This window comes from Saccopteryx leptura, chromosome 13 (genome assembly GCF_036850995.1).
Source record: "Saccopteryx leptura isolate mSacLep1 chromosome 13, mSacLep1_pri_phased_curated, whole genome shotgun sequence".
NCBI classification, from domain to species: Eukaryota; Metazoa; Chordata; class Mammalia; order Chiroptera; family Emballonuridae; genus Saccopteryx; species Saccopteryx leptura.
This window is the reverse complement of record NC_089515.1, coordinates 26590872-26611839: the sequence shown is the minus strand read 5'-3', so window position 1 is coordinate 26611839 and position 20968 is coordinate 26590872. Positions and strand designations below refer to the sequence as shown.

The following is a 20968-nucleotide window of genomic DNA, read 5'->3' as shown; positions in this document are numbered from 1 at the left end:
ACTTTTCATGGATTGTGGTGATACAGGCATGACAAAAGTACAGTGCTTTAAGAATGCATACAAAGGTTTCTAGGTTTTTACCTCCTGGCTTTTTCTCACCATCTCCCCCTCCCCACCCCTTGTTTGTTTGTTTTAAGCTAAGCACCTAAAAGACACTGCTGCCCATTTATCAGCTAGCCCAGGAGTCAGGAACCTTTTTGGCTGAGAGAACCATGAACACCACATATTTTAAAATGTAATTCCATGAGAGCCATACAACGACCCGTGTACGTTATGCATTATCCAATAAAAATTTGGTGTTGTCCCAGAGGACAGCTGTGATTGGCTCCAGCCACCCACAACCATGAACATGAGCGGTAGGAAAGGAATGGATTGTAATACATGAGAATGTTTTATATTTTTAACATTATTATTATTTTTTTATTAAAGATTTGTCTGCAAGCCAGATGCAGCCATCAAAAGAGCCACATCTGGCTCACGATCCATAGGTTCCCGACCCCTGAGCTAGCCTGAGAATCCCTCTCTCCAAGGATCAGGCCTAGACTAATTGCATAGCCTTTGATATTAAGCATCCCAAAGGGTTATTACATGTCCTGCTTCTGGTTTTATAATGAAAAGTGGTGTTATACTTTAAAACAAAAGCACATCTTTTGATGTAAGACCTCAAGAGTGACTGTGGGTAAGTTTATTAACCTCAGTTTTTCCAGTTTGTACACAAATATTCACACAGCCTAGCCCAAATGTCAAGTTCACAGCAGAGCAGAAAATGCTAGCACTCTACAGCTTAATGGTTGCAGAAACAGGACATCAGGGATTCTTCAGCAGCCAATCTTGAAATCCCTCAGTGATCTGAGACCACTAATGTCAATTTGGATTTCAGAAAGAAGGATCCAGTAAGATCCTTGAAGACTCTCAGATTTCAGTAATGTCAACTGGAGAGGAATTAAGAGACAGAAACAAAATCATTGCCCCTCACAGTGGTCACCAAAAAGAAAAGGCAGCTGTTCTTTATCTCAAGCAAAAGCTTCGGCATCAACTTCCCCATTCAGGGGCTCCACTGTCTGCCGGGGCTGGGAAACCCCTGAAACAAAACTGAAACCACCCTCACTGGGACTGGAGTTGGGGCAACTCTTCACTGCGCTTGCCCTTGGGCTATGGCGGGATCCTGGGCCTCTCGGGGGCGCAGCCCGCCCCACGTGGTCGGTTTGTTGGTGAAGGGGTGCCACTGGCCCTGGATGCTGGGGTTGTCCGTGTGGAAGGGCTTGCGGATGCGGATCACCTCCAAGCCCGACTGGTTCGCCAGCTTCTGCACCAGCTTCGTGATCTCCTCGGCCGACTTGCAGTTGATGCTCTCCTCGCGCACAGCCCCATTCACTGGTAGAGGGAGGTGAGGGTAAGAGAAAGCGGGAGGTCAGGCTTCAGACGAGGGGAATAAGGCGGGCCGGGCCCGCCGCCTCCAGGCCGCCCTCCAGCCTCTGCCCGGCCACACTCACGGTACTCGGCCACGACTCTGGGCACACTACACGGCCGCGGGTTCACGTATATTACGACACCTGGGTTCCGTCGGGCGAAGTCAGCCACCTCCTGTTCCACGTACTCCCTGAGGAAACCAAGAAGGTTGAGCACGGTAACCGGACCCGGGCGACCTCTGTCCGGAGTCGCACCCCCGCGCCCTTCTCCGGTTCACCTGGCGCCACGGGACGAGGGCGCGTCGCGGCTGAGGGTGAAGCTAAGTCGCTGCAGCTGCTGCACGTAGCGACCAAGCCCGTTGTGGAGGACACTGGTCAGGAAGCGGCTCGGAGTCCCGCGCGCCGTCATGCCTCCCGTCCTCAGCCCGCCGAGCCGGGCCCGGAGGAGAAGGGGCGGGACTAACAACCAGGCTTCCGGTTCCGGGGAACAGCGCCCAGGGAGTTTTGATTCCGAGGTCTTGGCGGATGGCGCGCGCGGTTGACCCACGTTGCGAGCGGAAGGCAGGAGGCGAGATTGGTGGCACCGAGTAGGGTCGGAGCGGCGGAGATCCTGAGGGTGGGGCGCAGGGAAGACACGTGGGTCGGCAGAGAGGTGGCGCGGAGAGGCGCGGGAGCCGCACAGTGGCGCCCTAGTCGTGTCGAGTCTCCTTTGAGGGAAGGAGCAGCCAAGAGGGCCACTAGCAGTGGTTCTAGAGCAGAGGGGCTACAGGAAGGACGCAGACGGCTGTAGAGATGTGGACGACGAGGAGACTCCGTGGAGGGCAAGAGTAGTGGAGAGATGATCTAGTGAAGACATAATCCGTGAGGGGTTACATGAGAGAAGCAGTGAAGGACCACGGAGGTAGGGAACCAGATAAAGGGACAGAGACATGGTAGGATCTTGTAGGTGGGTTTGAGTGAAATTACCAAATGTAGAAGAGCTGAAGAGGATTCAGCAGATGTTTATGAGGGAGAAGTTTGAAGAGAGAAGCCATCTAGAGTGAACTCTTAGAGTGCTGTGGGAGGATCCCTAAGGGTCTGGAAGCCACCTGAGGCCTTTCAAGTAGGGACTTCCTTCATTTGACTAGGAATGGGGGTCCTTTTCCGAACTGGGTACCCCCTCCGCATCCTGCTGTCCCTATGTGGGGAGTGGATGGGTCGGAGGGGCCTGCCTCGAAGCTTGGTCCCAGGCTCTCCTCCCAGACGCTACAGGAAGGAGGCTCTCCCTGCCTTGGAGATACCAGTGCTGCCTGTGACTGCAACTGAAATCCGCCAGTATTTGCGGGCACATGAGATCCCCTTCCAAGATGGCCACACCTGCCTGCGGGCATCCAGCCCCTTTTTGAGGGACTCCCAGCTCAAGGACCAGACTGATGCTCCCACTTCCTTCAGCCTCTTCATTAACAAGACCACAGGACGGTTTCTCTGCATGACCAGCCTAGCGGAGGGGAACTGGGAAGACTTCCAGGCCAGCGTGGAAGGTCGCAGGGATGGAGATAGCGAGGGGTTCCTGCCTAGTGAGGCTGCAGAAGCTGAGGACAGTGAGGAGATCCGGAGGATCTGGGACCGAGCAGTACTTCTCTGGGAGCTGCCTGAGCTGGAGGAGGCTCAGCTGGCTCGAACGATGTTTGGCCTTACCAAAGTGACAGATGACACGTTAAAACGTTTCAATGTGCGGTATCTACGGTCTGCTCGAAGCCTTATCTTCCCTTGGTTCTCCCCTGGAAGTTTGGGATTACGAGGTCTGAAGCTCCTAGAGGCTGAAGGTCAGGGGGCTGGAGTGCATTTAGTGGAGACCACCATTCCCCGGCCTGGTACCTACCACAATCTGTTTGGATTACCCCTGATCAGTCGTCGAGATGTTGAGGTGGTACTGACGAGTCGTGAGCTGGACAGCCTGGCCTTAAACCAATCCACAGGGCTGCCCACTCTTGCCCTTCCTCTAGGAACGGCATGCCTACCCCCTGCCTTGCTCCCTTACCTTGAACAGTTCCGACGTATTGTGCTCTGGCTGGGGGATGACCTTCGGTCCTGGGAAGCTGCCAAGTTGTTTGCCCGAAAACTGAACCCCAAGCGATGCTCTTTGGTGCGTCCTGGGGACCAGCATCCCCGTCCCCTGGAGGCCCTGAATCAAGGCTTAAATCTTTCTCGAATTCTGCGTTCTGCCCTGCCCGCTTGGCACAAGTCTATCGTGTCTTTCCGGCAGCTTCGGGAGGAGGTACTAGGAGAACTGTCAAATGTGGAGCAGGTAGCTGGTGTTCGCTGGAGCCGCTTCCCAGACCTCAATCGTCTCTTGAAGGGACATAGGAAGGGCGAGCTGACAGTCTTTACAGGTAACCCTTTGGGAAATCACTGCTTGGGATGGTGGCATAGGATCAGGTGGCAGAAGCATGTGGGTTTGGGCCACTGTAAATGTTGAAAAGGAGGCTTTTCCTCCCAACTTTGAGGTCCTGCTCCGTGACTTGGAAAGAGTAGGACTTTCCTCTCTCACCAGGTCTATGTTCAACCTCCCCGCAGGGCCAACAGGCAGTGGAAAGACGACATTCATCAGCGAGTATGCCCTGGATTTATGTACCCAGGGGGTGAACACGCTATGGGGTAGCTTTGAGATCAGCAACGTGAGACTAGCCCGGATCATGCTGACACAGTTTGCTGTGGGACGGCTGGAAGAGCAACTGGAAAAATATGACGAGTGGGCTGACCGCTTTGAGGACCTGCCAATCTACTTCATGACTTTCCATGGACAACAGAGCATCAGGTGAGATTCCCATGCCTGGTATTTTCAAAGAATGGGAGAGCAGGAGAACAGACCCCCAACAGAGTTGTCAGGATGCTGGCTTTCTGCCTGGGATGGACTGGAGACTACCTTGAATTTATTGCCTCTTCCTCTTCCTAGGACTGTAATAGACACAATGCAACATGCAGTCTACGTCTACGACATTTGTCATGTGGTCATTGACAATCTGCAGTTCATGATGGGTCTCGAGCAGCTGTCCACAGACAGGTGACATCCTCTTGTCTAGCTGGAACCCACTTGAACACATGTCTCCTCAGGCAGCTGGCCCCTAGTTACACACACTGTGCTCTCTTGTTTTCTGACACATGTGCAGATACATCCCCCCTTACGTGTATTTCTGTGTTAAAGAGGTGTGGGATATGGCCGCAGGAAGTACCGATAGAGACCTAAGTGTGAGTCCTTGGGTAAGAGGAAGTAGAGTGGGGTATGGAGCTTTTGTGGATGAATCAAGAGTGTGTGTCTATTCTTGTCCTTCTGTTTGTATCTGATAACTTCTTTGCTTTGTTGGGGTGGAGGCAGGATTGTAGCTCAAGACTGTATCATCGGGGCCTTTCGAAAATTTGCGACAGAAAATAGCTGCCATGTGACACTGGTCATTCATCCCCGAAAGGAGGATGATGATAAAGAACTGCAGACAGCATCCATTTTTGGCTCAGCCAAAGTAAGTGACCTTTAGAAGAACCCAAACTTTGGAAAGAAGAGGGGCAGATGCAACCAGGGATAGCCCTCAGTCAGCCTTAGATCATCTTTTTTTTTTCTTTTAGCAAGAGAGACACTGTGGGACAGATAGGGACAGACAGACAGGAAGGGCGACAGATGAGAAGCATCAGTTCTTTGTTGCAGCACCTTAGTTGTTCATTGATTGCTTTCTCATATGTGCCTTGACCATAGAGCTACAGCCGAGCCAGTGACTCCTTGTTCAAGCCAGCAACCTTGGGGCACAAGTTAGCGACCATGGAGTCATATCTATGATCCTATGCTCAAGCCAGCGACCCCACACTCAAGCTGGTGGGTCTGTGCTCAAATTGGATGAGCCCGCGCTCAAGCCAGCAACCTCAGGGTTTCTAACCTAGGTCCTCTTCGTCCCAGGCCAACGCTATATCCACTGCACCACTGCCTGGTCAGGCAGCCTTCAGTCATCTTGACTCTTCACCTGGAAAAGGCAGCTGGGGCCATGGCATGAGGAATACAAAGGCTGATAGTTATTGGTCCTTTGCCTTCCTCACCCTCTAGGAACTCACATTCTCTGAATTTTTTTTTAATTTATTCATTTTTTTTTAGAGAGGAGAGGGAGAGACAGAGAGAGAGAGAGAGAGAAAGAGAGAGGAGAGACAGAGAGAGAGAAGGGGGGAGGAGCTGGAAGCATCAACTCCCATATGTGCCTTGACCAGGCAAGCCCAGGGTTTCGAACCGGCAACCTCAGCATTTCCAGGTCAACGCTTTATCCACTGCGCCACCACAGGTCAGGCCTAGGAACTCACATTCCCTAGTGGGGAAAACAACGAGGCAGTGATTACAGCTTGGTGCAATAAAAGAAATGGTAGGCAGCACAGCACACATATTTGAGGAGCAAAAAGAAAAGACATCTGAGTCAGCCTTGGGCATCTAGGTAGACTTCCTAGAGGTGTCAGCAAAAGCTGGGTTTAGTTTTGGCCAACAGTACGTGTTTAATAACTAAATTGGAGGCCCTTTTGGGCAGCAGGACCAGCCCAATCCTGGAGCTCCCAGTGGTACACTGAATGCCTATTACATGCTAGGCCTGGGCTGGGCACAGGGAATACAGAGCGAGGAGCAGACTCTATGCCATAATGGAACAAAGGTGGAGCTGGGGAAGAGAATAACACAGACGTGGATAGATAGCAGTGACTTCTCTACGGGGATCAAGAATGGTCTCTCTGATGCCTGACCTGTGGTGGTGCAGTGGATAAAGCATCTACCTGGAATGCTGAGGTTGCCAGTTCAAAACCCTGGGCTTGCCCTGTCAGAACTGGCAACCTCAGTTCTGACCAGGCACATAATGGGAGTTGATGCTTCCAGCTCCTCCCCCTTTTTTTCTCTCTCTCTCTTTCAAATAAATAAAGTCTTTAAAATAAAAGAATAAAATAAAAAAAAGAACGGTCTCTCTGATGAAGTGTGACATTTAGACTGCGACTTCAGTAAGAAGCTGGGGTTGAATAGGATGGTGAGCTGTGCAGAAGTGTCACAAGCAGAGGGAACAGCAGGTACAAAATATGGGGATGACAGCAAGGTTGTTAAGGAACTGAAAAACTCAAGCTGCCCCAGCATCATGGTCAGTAGTTCAAAGAGCTTTGATAAAAAGGAAAGGTACTCTTTCCCTTCGCCATTCTTGCCACTCCTCCCTGCACCCTCAACCTTCCTCTCTGCTTCTTTCATATGGCCTCTCACTGTCCTTTGTCCTCTGTCCCCTGTCGCTCAGGCAAGCCAGGAAGCGGACAATGTTCTGATCCTGCAGGACAGGAAGCTGGTAACTGGACCGGGGAAACGATATCTACAGGTGTCCAAGAACCGTTTTGATGGAGACGTAGGTGTCTTCGCACTGGAGTTCAACAAGAGCTCTCTCACCTTCTCCGTACCACCCAAGAACAAGGCTCGGCTCAAGAAGATCAAGGAAGACAATGGGCTAGTGGCCAAAAAGCCCTCTTCTGGCAAAAAAGGGGCTATGCCCCAGAACTCTGAGACTTGCTAAGGCAAGGCCACCAACCCGTACCAGCCAGACCCCTGCAAGCTTTCAAGGTGAAGGAGGTGCAGAGCTGACACTGGAATGAGCATGACCGGACAGGCTGGGGCATAGATTCTTGGCCCTCTGCTAGGACTGCCTCTGTCCTGTGGGCCTAAGCTACGGGTCCTTCTCAGTCTGAGGGACCCAGCCTAGGGCAGGGTCCCCTAGTGAGAGAATTCAATTGAGCAGATATTTGAGAACCTACTGTGTGCCAGGCTTTGTTCTAGGTCCTGGGAATATGGCACAGACAGGACAGATGAGGTCCCTGCTTCCATGGAAAATGCAATTTGCTGGAGGGACAAGATAAGCTAATGAACAAATAAACACAGAGCATACTTTTTTTTTTTTTTTTGTATTTTTCTAAAGCTGGAAACGGGGAGAGACAGACTCCCGCATGCGCCCGACCGGGATCCACCCGGCACGCCCACCAGGGGGCGATGCTCTGTTGCGACCAGAGCCACTCTAGCGCCTGAGGCAGAGGCCAAGGAGCCATCCCCAGTGCCCGGGCCATCTTTGCTCCAATGGAGCCTTGGCAGCGGGAGGGGAAGAGAGAGACAGAGAGGAAGGAGAGGGGAAGGGGTGGAGAAGCAGATGGGTGCTACTCCAGTGTGCCCTGGCCGGGAATCGAACCCGGGACTTCTGCACGCCAGGCCGACGCTCTACCACTGAGCCAACCGGCCAGGGCCAGAGCATACTTTTAGAGTGAAAAATTTTATTTGAAAAATAAAATAGTAATGCGATAGTGTTTATAGGCTAGTTTAGATTAAGGTCTGAAAGGTGTCTCTGAGCAGAAGACATTTGAGGTGCGGCCTAAAGAACTAGCATTGAGCCATGTAAACATCTGGAGGAAGAGATCCAGGCAAAAGGGAAAGTAAATACAGAGACCGTGAAGTGGGAATAAGGGAGTTCAGAGCAGTGGGGTCAGGCCCCCCGGAACTGGAGAGTAAGAGACTTCTTGCCAAAATTCCAGCTGAGGCTTTCAGAGCCAAAAGGTGACCTGATGGGCACCAAGCTCTGCTTCCCACTCTAGAGCCTGCTATGTGGTGGCATTCGCTATCACTGGATCCCAGGTGTTTGGCCCTGTAATATCGGGGTCCCGAGATGAAGGTGGAAGCTTGGCCAGAGAGCCATGGAAAAGCTGTGAGCCGAGCGCCTGCCACCTGGACCCTGGGTGTGTGGTGTGCTGCCTCAACCACTTTAGTGGATGTGGTCATAACTTTTTGTATAGCCTTTCCCAATTTTACTAAAAAAAATTTTTCCATAGCCTTTGTTTCTGTGCTGCTTCTTATTTGTCCACCAGGTGTCTCCCCAGTCTGTCACTGGGTTTGTTTTCATCTCACTTTGAATTGGGAGTGGGTGCATCCCTTTCCCCACCCTCAGTCTTTTTTTTTTTTTTTTAATTTTTTTTTTTTTTTACAGAGACAGAGAGTGAGTCAGAGAGAGAGATAGACAAGGACAGACAGACAAATGGAGAGAGATGAGAAGCATCAATCATTAGTTTTTCATTGCACATTGCAACACCTTAGTTGTTCATTGATTGCTTTCTCATATGTGCTTTGACCACGGGCCTTCAGCAGACCGAGTAACCCCCTGCTGGAGCCAGCGACATTGGGTTCAAGCTGGTGGGCTTTTTGCTCAAACCAGATGAGCCCGCGCTCAAGCTGGCGAGCTTGGGGTCTCGAACCTGGGTCCTCTGCATCCCAGTCCAACGCTCTATCCACTGCGCCACCTCCTGGTCAGGCTCCCCACCCTCAGTCTTGAGCTTTGTGCTCCCAAGGAAGCAGGAGCATTAAAGAGACTTCACACATGCACATCTTTCCACCTCTTCTTGGCCTAGCGAAGACAGGATGGTGCCTCCATCTCTTTTCCCTGAGCATCTTCATGTGATCCTTGGCAGAGATGTGGGTCACTGGGCCACAGGCCTGGGCTCTGCCTGACCAGCTGTCCATCTGTGATATGAACCACTCACTAACCTCTCAATGTGGACTCAAGGCTCAGCATATTCTTTCTGGCCCGTCCATTTCTACCCGCCCCCACCCCCACCCCACCCCACCCCGTACCTTCTCAGTGTTTCTCTTTTTTTAGTGTATGTCAGAACTAGGGCTCTTGTTTGAAAAAACAGAACATAGGCCCTTCTCTCATCCCAGTCCTTACACCAGAAATTTCTAACTCTAGTTTGAGGAGAGTTATAGAATTTATTGTTTTTAACAAGTCCTGAAGGAGATGGGAAAATAAGTTATCCAGAGACCCTGTCATAAATTTTCCTAAATGATGACACTCTCCTCTCACTTCCTCTGATGTCCTAAAGTCCCAGTTTCCCTTTAGATTTGCCTCCAAGTGTGGGGAGAATACAAGTTTCTTTTGAGGGGGCTGGGGAAAACCTTTTTAAGGTGATTCCCCACTACGAAGCAGGCCTGCCTTATCAAGGTCTCCCTCTCAACCTAAGAAGGGGCTCCTGGGCCCCTGTAAAAGGATCTGGGTCTGGTTTTTTATGTATGAGAACTTTGGTTACAATTGTCTCCTGAAACAGACCTGGAGCAAAGCTGTTTTCTGGGGGAGGGAGGAGAGAGCTCTTCCAGGGCCTCCCTTCTTGGGGGTCTCTCCCAGACTGGCTGGAGCCAGGCCTCCTAATCCCACAGTAATCATTCCCAGCCGCGGGCTGGTCTAGGCTTCATCCGAGGTCTATAACATTGAATGTCAGCCATGCCTTCCAGATGCAAACTACTGAGTCATTCCTACCTTTTAAGGACGTGGGTTCCACATTCTAGTCTCCCTAGAATACCTGGTGTGTTCTCAGGAAGTCCATTCAGGGAACTTCATGAGGTCTCTGTGGATTGAGGATAAAGGACTTGCCTGTTTGTCTTCCCCCCCACCCCGCAGACACCCCCACACAGCACAAACCAGGATGGGGAGGGAGGGGAAGCTAGTGCTCCCCCAGCCCCACACCTTACACAAACACACTCCATTGCACACCTGTCAAACTCCTCACATCAAGGTAAACTCAAAATGTGTTCAGGAGTCCCTGGAGCTAGAAAGCAGTGGGGGCCCCTGAAAGCCACTGTCCCTGTACCCAGCCAAAGTGGATTGAGGCAAAGTACTCTGCTTACATCCAATTGGACGTTCAGAGTCTCTCTGATCGCTCGGGAAAGGAAGGGCCTGGCCAAACAGGGTCCGGCTGGATCTGCAGCCCTTTCCTCAGGTGGAGTATCAGCTTGGCTGTGAGTGGGCTGCTTTGGACCTCCAGCAGCTTTGCTGTGGATAGGTTTGAGAAGGGACTAAACTCATTGCACTCCTGCTGCCCAAGTACTAAGTCTGCAGATATGGCTCAGGTACCTGTAGACGTCACAGGCTGCCTTAGGTGCCTCCCTGCAATACAGGCCAACTTCCTGTTTGTGCCTGTGGGTGGAACTTTACGAGTTCAAGGGAAGCCAGCCTATGCTCTGTACCGGGGCCAGAACTGGCAGGCTTGCTCACCTGTGTAGACACCTGTTCCAAAGGAGAGCTAGGTGCTGGTTCTGCTTGGGCAGCCCAACCCGAGGTGTAGGGGGGAGGAGAGGCGGGTCTGTTTTGATGAAACCCGAGCCCTCTTTGTCTGCTTCTCAGGGGTTTTCCCTGTCTCTGGGGAGTGGGACAGTGGACCAGGTTTGGCTCCCTACAGAGCAGGGATTGGTGGCGGGAAAGCCCTATATTCAGCTTGGTTAAGGCACCCAGGTAGGTAGCTAAACTCTTGATCACGTGCAGCTTGCCCCTTACGCAGGTCGAAAGCCAAATCCTGTAGGATGTGAAGTCAGAGGGCAGCCTCAGGCCACCGTCCAGCTACTGCTGGGCTGGATACAGGGTCGCTGTTCAGGGGGTGCTGGGCAGACCATTCCCTTCCTTGGGTCGTGGGCGCGGCCTCAGCGGCCCCGCCCCGCTCCATCAGGCCGGACCTGGCGGGCTCACGGAGCCCGGAGTCCGGAGCGGGCTTGAGAGCTGGCGGATCCACGGCAAGGAGTTGCCCGCGCCGGGGCAGGAGCCAGGCGGGAGCTGGAGCAACAGCGCAGGTGGCACTGAGTGAGTGGTGGGGCCGCGGAGGTGTAGAAACTGGCGCCTCCCGCACATTTCGACTACGGAGTAAACTTTTCCGTTTGGCGAAGCTGCGGGTTGGGATGAGGAGGGGGTGTCCCCACGCCAGGGCGCAATTGAAGTGTTTGAACAGGGAACCAACACGGAAATTCACATGGACGGGCCCGCACATGCGTGCATACAGACCCACGCACGCACTTGGGACACACGAACACACGTGTACTCGGGAAAGGACGCGCCCAATGGGTTACTCTTGCAGCCCTTGGAACAGCGCCACTGGCCCGCGCGGACCCCAGCGGGCCAGGGACCTCTGCTGTCGCGTACTTGGCGGGGGTGAGAGAAAAGGGCCGACGGGTGATTGCGGACGGGGGCGGGCCGGGTGGGCCGGTTTCTGCTTCCCCGCGGCCCACTGGTGAAGACTAAGACGTAAACAGGCGCCGAGCACGTGATCGCTTCTCAGACAGGTGGGCTGTGCTTCCCTGGACCCTAGCATCAAGGCGAGGACATCCCTCCTGATGTCAGGGCAAGTTTTCAGGGTCCCTTGCGGGGCTGTATTCCATTCTCCACTTAGAGTGATAAGCCCTCCTCCAGAAATGGGAGCACGACGCCCCCTGGAGTCCGGGTAGCGCAAGAGGACGGGAGGCTGTTGGACTAGGGTGGAGTTACCTGGGCTCCTCGCCTTCCTTTTCGTGAACACATTTATGGTGCCCTCATCCCTGAAGGTATCGGAGCGGGGGAGGGGGGGCGCTATGCTTGATGGCAGTGGACAGCTGTCCCCTCCCCCCACCCTGCCCCATACCTCCGGCTTGGGAAGCAGCTGACTGAGCGCCCGTGGGTCCCCTACCTACTAAGCCCCCTTCCTTGCAGAACTGAGAGCTCCCCCCCCCCCCCAAGGTAGGAGCAAAAACCCACTCACTCAAGAGTGAGATCCCTTTTCCTCAGAGACTGCAGGAGCATAACCTTGTCCTCAGTACGGGAGTGGGCCTATACCCCTTACGTAGACAGAAGACGAACCCCCCATCCCAATGAGGGAGTGGGTAGAAGCCGTCAGCCTCCCTCCCCGCCCCACCCCCCACCGCTACACACATGCTGAGCCCAGCTGCTGCCGGAGCTTCTGGGCAAGCTGCCAGAAAGGGGAGGAGGCTCCTTGTGCCCCTGGAGGCTGGGATCAGGGCAAGGCCAGAGGAGGGGTCTCTACTGGAGAGAGGGACTCCGTCTGTTCTTGTGAGACTCGGGGTCTAGGGTGAGCCTGAGGGTGGCTGAGCTGTTTCCCTTTCCAGGGAAAAAGAAAGAAAAACAATCCTTTCCATAGAGCTAAAAATAGAGCTGAGAGCCGGCCAGGGCTGTGGCCTGGAAGGAGGGGGATGCTCCTTCTCGGGGTAGAAGAGCTCAGGCAGGCCTGGCCCTGGTGGTGGTGGTGGTGGGGAGGGGCAGTTAGGGGGATGGAGGCTGTCCTTGCCCGGGGGTGCTGGCATCAGCTGACCCGATCAGGTCACGGAGACCCCTACAGGAAAGTATGCGTGGTAGAATATTTGAAAAATATGTGTATGTGTAAGAAGTTGTGACAGTGAATAAGAGCTTCAGTGTGTAAAAGATGCTTAGATTGTGTTTAAAGTTTATGCCTGGGTGCGAAGGACTGCGAATTGTGAAAGTCTGTGCACAAGTAGTTTGGTGACTCCGAGTGTGTCTGTGTGAGTTGGCCTGAAAGGTTATGAGAAGAAGGAACGTGGAACCGCGTGATGAATAAGGCTCTGTTTTTTGTGGCTGTGTGAGACTGAAGATGGGAAAAGTCGTGTGGGTGTTAAAGGTCGTGTTCTTTGCCAGGGTGAGAATATTTGTAACCCCGAGAAAACAGTGGAATGTTGTCTGTGAGGGTGGTATGGGTTTGAACCTGCTCACCCCAGTTTGTTGAAGGGTCAGGGGCTGCCTCCCCGACCAGTGACCTCCCTCCTAGCAAATGACTCTGAGGGAAGACTGAGGAGCACAGAGCCGCCTCTTGGGCAGCCCAGGCCTCGTGGGGAATAGGGTACACTGCTGAGAAGGGCGGTAGGGTACTCCCCACCCACCATCCTCCGAGGTCGGGGAGCGGGGTTACTGTGTATGTTTTCCGAATGTGCCACTAGGTGGCGCCGCTTCCGCAAATCCAAGTGTGGCGCCTCCTAGCAGCTGGGGGTGGGGCAGGCACGGACCGAGCCTCGGCCCCTGGCTTGTAACGGGGCGCAGGGTCCCGGTCTCTGTAGACTCTACAGCGTAGAGAATGGGTGGCAGCTGACCGTCGGCCTCTCCCTTTGGACTCCGAAGTCAGAGAGTGTGTCTGGGGGCGGGGGGAGGCTTCGACAAGAGAAGCAGAGGGGGCAGGGCGGCCGCCGCGGCGCCCGGCCCTTTGTGCTTGAACAATGACCAGCAGCCGCTGGCCCCGGGGCCCGGGTTGGGGTAGAGGGTGACCCGCTGCCGCCGAGTCCTCAGCATACCGAGCCCCCAGACACACAGCCATCCGACCTGGGAGGAAGGGATCCGGAGCTGGCCGTGCGGCTCAGCGTACGCCCCGCCGGACACGCGTGACGCGGGAAGCTTGCGCGTGGCCGCGCCCCGGGGGCGGGGACGCCCCTGGGACCCCTCCCCCCCGCTGCACCGCCCACTCGGGTCGGGCGGGGGCTGCCCCGCGGGGGGCGCTGCGGAGGCGGGGCCGGGTCTGGCCGGGCGGCTCCAAGTGGCCGCGCGCGGGCCGAAGCCGGGCGACTCGCCGGTGGAGCGCGGGGGGCGGCCCGGGGCTGAGCATGGAGCAGAGCGGTGGAGGTGAGGGGGGCCGGGCCGGGGAGGCGACCTGGGAGAGCCCCCAACTTTTGCGCGGCGGCGGCCCAGTAGGGAGGGAGCATTCCACAGCGGCCCCCACTTTATGGAAGTGGAGGCGGTAAGGGGAGCTCTGGAAGGTGGAATGGGGGCTCCCGACTTCCTGTCGCAGAAGGGGAACTCGTGCTCCCAGACTGGAGCCCACTTGACGGGTCCTTGGAATTTGATGAGGGGAGACTTTCTCCAAACTCTTCAGCCCCCGAACAGGTTTGTGGGCCCTCGGACCTTGGCAGACCACTCTCAGGCCCTGGCTGAACTCCGCCCTCTGCCCTCCAGCTCACTAAGGTGGGTTGCTGTGGCAGAGGGGTCACTCCAGGAGTGCTGGGGAGAGTGGGGGTTCCCATTCCTACAGCCACAAACGCAGTTCTCAAAATGGAGCCTCTCCTTGCCCCTCCTTCTCTCTCAGGCTCCAAGAGCGGGAGCCGGCCGGCTGGGCCTGGCTTTCCAGACGCCTGGCTCTGGCTCCAGCTGCCTGAGTGTCTGGTTTGCAGGACCCAGCTTTCTGTCTCTCTGGGTTCAGGGGCCCCTGGCTCCGCTGGGTTCAGGGCCCTGGGTTCACTGGATCTGCCTGTCTCCTTGTCTACCTGACACCCTGGGGCGTCTGAGTCTTTGTCTCTTGTCTTTTGGGTCCCTGTCTCTCTGAGTCTATCTCCTCCCCTCAGTTTTCACTTTCTCTGCGCTCATTGAAGTGGGGAGATGCAGACAGAGATGCCAGCCCCCACCGTCCCCTCAGAAGCCCCTTCCCCACTGTGTTCTCCGTGCTGTGGAAGAGGCAGAGGAGAGGTGGTTCCATTCACTCTGCTCAGGACTGACACTTGTGTGGTGAACACTGCTCACCCCACCCCCAACTCCCAGCTCCTCCTGCCTCAGTCTGGACATCTTCCTGGGTCTCAGGGTCTCTTGACTTGAGTGGGGTAGTGGGGGCGGACTTAATGGAACACAAGCAAAGAAGAAGGGGAGCAGATCAGGCAAAGGAGTCAGATAATGTCTCTCCTCTCCCACACTCCAGTGAGTGACAAAAATCAAACTCCCACTCACCCAGGTGGCCCTGCCTGCCACCCTCGCTCCCACCCTCTCTCACACTGCTCCTTTTCACACGCACTCCTCAATACACACTTGTGTAAAATACATGTAAGTTTACACATAAACTCAGCTATATATGAGTGGAGCTCTATATAAACATCTTCTCTCATATAGTCACACTTATACACCACAAATTCACTTAGTAGATATGTATTTATAACTTTCACATATGTACTTTTGTATGAGTGACCCCTGTTTACACACTCTTATAAGATATACCCATATGAATTCACACGTATACTCGTGTGTATGTGGATGTATCTATCTAAACATCTTCTCACCCTCATTCATGATGTTTTCACACGTTTCCATATATACAGTGCTCATTTTCATGCTGTGCATACAGCCCCATACACACAAATAAGTAAATGCACATACTCCTGCTCCTGTGCAATTCCCTGTCCACTTCTTGGCCTCTACTCTGCATGATGACTTCAGCAGATGCCTGATCCTGGTCTCCGGGATGGAGGGAGTTCCGGGTGGAGACTTGCTGTCCCCTTCCAGGAAGGAGGAGGGCCTAAGGAGGTGGAGCCCTCCTCCCTGGGCTCCAGGGGAGTGAGCTCTGAAGCAGCTGCCAGAGGTGATGGTGGGGCTTCCACCGTCATCCCTTTGGGATCACACTGGGGAATTACCTAAAGCTGGAATGTTTGTGTAGGAGCTGGCAGTAGGTCTGTGTAGGTTCCTTTAGGTCCAGTTGATGGGGTTGGGGAGGCTAGGAGTCGTCATGACAACAAGCAGGAGTCTGCATAGAGTTAGGAGACCCCAGAGGGCACTTGTGGGCACCCTAAGAGCTGTGAGTTCCTTGTTTGGCCAGCTCCACCCTTGTCGCCACTCTGTCTGGGAGAAACTGAGGCCCAGCTGGGGAAGGCTGGGCACTGCCTGGCCTTGGCTCTTTGTTCCCTAATTACCATCTGAGTCGCTGACTTTGTCCCTGAGGTTGTTTCTGCCCAAACTGCCCTCTAATGAGGCCACCTGTCCCAGGGGACCTGGGCTGGGAGCTGGTAGAGAAGGCTTCCTCCCGACCTTGGGTCCTGGCCTTTGTGGGGGGATGCAGTTTGGGGCTGGGCCCTGCAAAACCACCAGGTGTCCCCTCCCCTCCTCATCCCTGCTCAGTAGATTCAGCCTTCTCCCCTGTTCAGACCCAAGCTGGGCGGTGGTCTGGGGCCCAGTAAGAACCCAGGCTCATGCCAGTACTTGGAGGGGGAGCCTTGGGAGATCAGGGCTTGTTATGGAAGTCAGAGGGCTGTTTGACCTGGGATCGGGTCAGGAGAGGGACTTGGGCCCTTGTATAGGGAGGAGGCTCAAGGTAGAGGGACGCTGACACCACTGCCCTGCTCACAGGTTCCCCTGGAGGCCCCTGGCCAGGCCAGAGTTTCTGCCACCATGGCCATTGTGCAGACTCTGCCCGTGCCACTGGAGCCCGCTCCTGAGTCCACCACTGCCCCACAAGCTGCAGCCATGGGCAGTGTGAGCAGCCTCATCTCAGGCCGGCCCTGCCCCGGGGGGCCAGCTCCTTCCCGCCACCATGGCCCCCCGGGGCCCACCTTCTTCCGCCAGCAGGATGGGCTGCTGCGGGGTGGCTATGAAGCGCAGGAGCCGCTGTGCCCGGCTGTGCCCCCCAGGAAGACTGCGCCTGGCACCACGTTCACCTACATCAATGAGGACTTCCAGACAGAGTCACCCTCCAGCCCCAGCAGTGACATTGAGGATGCCCGAGAGCAGCGGGCACGTAATGCCCACCTCCGTGGCCCCCCACCAAAACTCATTCCTGTCTCCGGAAAGCTGGAGAAGGTGAGGACCAGCCCTTCCTTTGGGGCCTGGGTGGAATCAGGAGCCCCCTGGAGAAGCTGCAGGAATGAGGTCTATTTAGAGGAAAGAATGTAGACTCCAGATTCACCAGACCTGAGTTCTAGTCCCAACTCTGCCTCATTCTCACTATATGACCTCAAGGAAGTCACTTAACTTTCTTGGGCCTGTTACTATATCTGTGAAATGGAGGTAATAGGTCAGCTCCCATAACTTCGTTGTGAGAATTAAATAATATATGTAAAGTGCTTAGTATAGTGCCTGGCATATACTGTGTACTCAATAAATATTAGCCACTTGAGAATACTGTTGTTACACAACAGCAATATGTTTGACTTCAAGCATGGCCTTTCACTCTGCTGAGCCTCCATTTCCTCATCTGTAATATGGGGATGGGGATAATATTTTGCTTGAATGGCTATTGTAATGACTAGTGACAAACCTTTTAAATTACGTGACACAAAGCTGACACTTGGGAGCCCCTCAGTTATTGGTAGCAATTGTTATTAATATGTGGGAATGGGAGGCCTCAGATGGGTGACAGGGAGTATGATGAGGGCTTTGAAAAATTGGGCAGCACATCCCTAGTGTCACATGGCACCTCATTTCAGAACATGGAGAAAATCCTGATCCGCCCAACAGCCTTCAAGCCAGTGCTGCCCAAACCTCGAGGGGCACCATCTCTCCCCAGCTTCCTGGGTCCTCGGGCCACCGGACTGTCTGGGAGCCAGGGCAGCCTAACCCAGCTGTTTGGGGGCCCTGCGTCCTCCTCCTCCTCCTCCTCCTCCTCAGCTGCCGACAAACCTTTGGCACTGAGTGGCTGGGCCAGTGGCTGCCCATCAGGAACGCTATCCGACTCCGGCCGAAACTCACTATCCAGCCTGCCCACTTACAGTACTGGGGGTGCAGAGCCAGCCACCAACTCCCCAGGTGGGCACCTGCCCTCCCATGGCCCTGGGCGGGGGCCACTGCCAGGGCCAGCCCGAGGAGCCCCTACTGGGCCCTCCCACTCGGACAGTGGCCGATCTTCCTCCAGCAAGAGCACAGGCTCCCTGGGGGGCCGCGTGGCTGGAGGCCTCCTGGGCAGTGGTCCCCGGGCCTCCCCTGACAGCAGCTCTTGTGGGGAGCGTTCGCCTCCACCGCCTCCGCCACCTCCACCCCCTTCGGATGAGGCCCTGCTGCACTGTGTCCTGGAAGGGAAGCTCCGTGACCGCGAGGCAGAGATGCAGCAGCTGCAGGACAGTCTGGACGAGAGCGAGGTGACCATGAGCCAGGTGTGGTCAGTGGAGATAATGGGGGTGGCATGGCAGGACACGCAGTGGTGCTGGGGACCCAAGGACAAGGAGCATTTGCGTTTGTTCCGGGTGGGAGCAAGTGGTGGCAGTTACACTGTGGTCCCATTTCCACCCAGCTGTCTGGTTTGACTATAAAGTGATGAGGATTCAAACCCAGTACTGCCATGTACTTTTTTGTACTAAGCCTCAGTTTTCTTATCTATAAATGGGGATATTTTTGTCCTCTTGGAGTTATAAGGATTAAGTAAAGCAAAGGGTGTAGAGCGTTTAGAATAATGCCTGGCACCTAGAAAGTGCTATGTAAGTGCTGCTATTATTATTGTTGTTTCTTTTACCATAAAGGTAGTAGTTACTATTGCCACATTATTATTGGATAGTGGAATCTAGCTTACGGCCCCCAGCAGGCCACTAGGGCAGTCAGTGATTGGGGGTGGCCAGGACTTGAGGTTTGGGGAACCGCCAGCACCCAGGTCTGCCCTCTCACCGCAGGTGTATGAGGATCGGCAGCGGCACTGGCAGCGGGAGCGAGAGGACGGTGCAGCCCGGGCACAGCGGGCACAGCAGCTGCTGCAGCTGCAGGTGTTCCAGCTGCAGCAGGAGAAGCGGCAGCTGCAGGACGACTTTGCACAGCTGCTGCAGGAACGTGAACAGCTGGAGCGGCGCTGTGCCACCTTTGAGCGGGAACAGCGGGAGCTTGGGCCACGACTTGAGGAGACTAAATGGGAGGTGGGTCAGACCAGGAGGGGTGAAGTCCTACAGAAACAATCCCTAGAAAGAGGGGCCCAGCCACACCCACTGAGCTAATCCAGAGAGCCTCCCCTTCCTCCGCTCTGTGAGATGAGGACCTCTCTCTGACCTCCCTTCCGGGGAGGGGGCTTCCTTGTGCCTCTGTGTTTGGTCTTCCCATTGGTCTGGCCTAATGCCCATAGCCAGTGGCATTCCCACTCACTGCCTGCCAGCCAATAATAAGAATGTAGTGCTTGCTCTGCAGGGCACTATTCTAAGCGTGTTACATAGGCTATATATATATCATTTAATCTTCATTAACAGCCCTATGGGTACTGTAAATACCCCCATTTTAGCGATGTAGAAACTGAGACTCAGAAAGGCTGGAGCCCCAAATTATACCAAGTCTGTGACAGAGTTGAGATTTGAACCCAGGCAATCTTACTCCTTTGTCTATGCTTCTGACCAAAATACTGTAGTGCCTTTCAACTGGCAATGTGGGCACTGATCTCAGTTGCCCCCACTCCTGCACAACCTGCTATCACCCAGTCCCCAGAGCTCTGGGGTTTAAAGACACCGCTTTGAAAGGAACAGATCTGGGTCTGTATTCCACGTTAGCCAGTGAGTAGTTGTATGACTTCAGACGTGTCACTAGGCTTGCTTCAGTGTCTTCATCTGTAAAATGGGTATAAGGATCAAACCTCCTCTCCACCGAATGTCCAGTGTGATGTCAGGGCCTGACTACCTGGAGAAACCCTTCTCACCATTCTTCCTGAATCCTTCCCACCATCAGGTGTGCCAGAAGTCAGGCGAGATCTCCCTACTGAAGCAGCAACTGAAGGAGTCTCAGGCAGAGCTGGTGCAGAAGGGCAGTGAGCTGGTGGCCCTGCGGGTAGCCCTGCGGGAGGCACGGGCAGCACTGCGGGTCAGTGAGGGCTGGGCGCGGGGTCTCCAGGAGGCGGCCCGAGCCCGGGAGCTGGAGCTGGAAGCCTGTTCTCAGGAGCTGCAAAGGCACCGCCAGGAGGCTGAGCGTCTGCGGGAGAAAGCTGGGCAGTTGGACACTGAGGCAGCTGGACTCCGGGAGCCCTCTGTTCCACCTGTCACTGCTGACCCATTTCTCCTGGCAGAGAGTGATGAGGCCAAGGCCCAGCGTGTGGCAGCTGGGGTGGGGGGCAGCCTGCGGGCCCAGGTGGAGCGGCTGCGAGCCGAGCTGCAGCAGGAGCGGCGGCGAGGCGAGGAGCAGAGGGACAGCTTCGAGGGGGAACGGCTGGCCTGGCAGGCAGAGAAGGAGCAGGTGATCCGCTACCAGAAGCAGCTGCAGCACAACTACATCCAGATGTACCGGCGGAACCGGCAGCTGGAGCAGGAGCTGCAGCAGCTCAACCTGGAGTTGGAGGCCCGGGAGCTTGCTGACCTGGGCCTGGCCGAGCCAGCCCCCTGCATCTGCCTAGAGGAGATCACTGCCACCGAAATCTAGGGGGCCCTTGCTGTCCTGGCTCTGCGGGGAGCTCCACTGGAAGGGAACAGGAGCCTCGGGTCCACTGACGGCCCCAGAGCCACTTGTCCCCTGGGATCCAGGACTCTGGGCCTCTGCCAAGAACCAGCTACCCTATGACTTGGATGAGCAACATCAGACCCCTTGGAGGTCCCTGTGTTCACTGTCACCCAGAGGCTCCTACTCACTCCACCTGTTTCACTCTCCACCTGTCGCCACTGTCAACCTCATTCACCCTAGACAGTCACCAGCTCAACCCACCAGGGGTCTGGCGAGAGGAAGGGGACCCCTCATCTCCATACACTCCCCTCTCCATAGCCAGAGAGAGCCAGACAGTGCCAGCTGCTCCAGATGTGCCTGTCCTCACCCCGCCCATGCTGGGGACAGGGCTGGGCCTGGGGTCTGGTCCCCAGCTTCCAGCTCTGCAGCCCCCCTCCTGTGGGGAGGGGGCTGTAGTCAGACCAAAGGAAGAACTCAGAAATGTCTTGTTTATTTGTGTTTGTGACCAAGTGGCCCCTCCCCACACCCTGGTCTATGGCCTCATTTTCACTTGTATATTTTTCACACTGTAAATTTCTTGTACAAACCCAATGAAAAAAATTAAAAATTTTTTTGTTTTTAAGAAAACAGAGGTGAGTATGCTGGATAAAGATTATGGGAACT

At 54.8% G+C, this 20968-nt stretch overlaps 3 protein-coding genes across 13 annotated transcripts; 2 read left to right on the top strand and 1 right to left on the bottom strand.

The window, feature by feature from the left end:
• Positions 1-663: 663 nt before the first annotated feature.
• Positions 664-1871, bottom strand: MRPL43 (mitochondrial ribosomal protein L43). Of its 2 annotated transcripts, none has more exons than XM_066354663.1 (3): positions 1688-1871; positions 1554-1600; positions 664-1374 (listed from the first exon to the last, which is right to left on the bottom strand). In XM_066354663.1, exons 1-3 carry the CDS (start codon positions 1816-1818, stop codon positions 1133-1135), a joined length of 420 nt encoding a protein of 139 aa, XP_066210760.1. In that variant the 5' UTR covers positions 1819-1871; the 3' UTR covers positions 664-1132. The 2 variants fall into 2 exon arrangements, with proteins under 2 accessions (XP_066210760.1, XP_066210758.1); XM_066354661.1 differs by having other exon boundaries at positions 1494-1600; positions 1688-1869.
• A 42-nt stretch (positions 1872-1913) lies between these two features.
• TWNK (twinkle mtDNA helicase) lies at positions 1914-7325 on the top strand. 2 transcript variants are annotated; one of them, XM_066354658.1, is made up of 5 exons: positions 1915-3781; positions 3966-4206; positions 4345-4452; positions 4765-4906; positions 6683-7325. In XM_066354658.1, exons 1-5 carry the CDS (start codon positions 2539-2541, stop codon positions 6950-6952), a joined length of 2004 nt encoding a protein of 667 aa, XP_066210755.1. In that variant the 5' UTR covers positions 1915-2538; the 3' UTR covers positions 6953-7325. The 2 variants fall into 2 exon arrangements, with proteins under 2 accessions (XP_066210756.1, XP_066210755.1); XM_066354659.1 differs by lacking the exon at positions 4765-4906 and having other exon boundaries at positions 1914-3781; positions 6683-6885.
• A 3260-nt stretch (positions 7326-10585) lies between these two features.
• On the top strand, positions 10586-20932 carry LZTS2 (leucine zipper tumor suppressor 2). Of its 9 annotated transcripts, none has more exons than XM_066355833.1 (5): positions 10586-10696; positions 16325-16774; positions 17401-18063; positions 18574-18810; positions 19604-20932. In XM_066355833.1, the coding sequence occupies exons 2-5, from the start codon at positions 16367-16369 to the stop codon at positions 20285-20287; spliced, it is 1992 nt and encodes a 663-aa protein (XP_066211930.1). In that variant the 5' UTR covers positions 10586-10696; positions 16325-16366; the 3' UTR covers positions 20288-20932. The 9 variants fall into 9 exon arrangements, with proteins under 9 accessions (XP_066211930.1, XP_066211929.1, XP_066211928.1 ...); XM_066355832.1 differs by lacking the exon at positions 10586-10696 and adding an exon at positions 10883-11028; XM_066355831.1 differs by lacking the exon at positions 10586-10696 and adding an exon at positions 10905-11038.
• Positions 20933-20968: the final 36 nt, after the last annotated feature.

Excerpts from the sequence above, each read along its gene's own strand:
- MRPL43 (XM_066354661.1), bottom strand. The coding sequence starts at position 1,818 with ATGACGGCGCGCGGGACTCCGAGCCGCTTCCTGACCAGTGTCCTCCAC. Across the intron at positions 1,601-1,687 it reads CCCTCGTCCCGTGGCGCCAG|GGAGTACGTGGAACAGGAGG; the intron begins GTGAACCGGAGA and ends TGGTTTCCTCAG. Across the intron at positions 1,375-1,493 it reads CAGAGTCGTGGCCGAGTACC|TGAATGGGGCTGTGCGCGAG; the intron begins GTGAGTGTGGCC and ends TCCCTCTACCAG.
- TWNK (XM_066354658.1), top strand. The coding sequence starts at position 2,539 with ATGGGGGTCCTTTTCCGAACTGGGTACCCCCTCCGCATCCTGCTGTCC. Across the intron at positions 4,453-4,764 it reads GAGCAGCTGTCCACAGACAG|GATTGTAGCTCAAGACTGTA; the intron begins GTGACATCCTCT and ends GGGTGGAGGCAG. Across the intron at positions 4,907-6,682 it reads CCATTTTTGGCTCAGCCAAA|GCAAGCCAGGAAGCGGACAA; the intron begins GTAAGTGACCTT and ends CCTGTCGCTCAG.
- LZTS2 (XM_066355828.1), top strand. The coding sequence starts at position 11,752 with ATGGTGCCCTCATCCCTGAAG. Across the intron at positions 11,773-16,324 it reads TGGTGCCCTCATCCCTGAAG|GTTCCCCTGGAGGCCCCTGG; the intron begins GTATCGGAGCGG and ends CCCTGCTCACAG. Across the intron at positions 18,811-19,603 it reads TTGAGGAGACTAAATGGGAG|GTGTGCCAGAAGTCAGGCGA; the intron begins GTGGGTCAGACC and ends TCCCACCATCAG.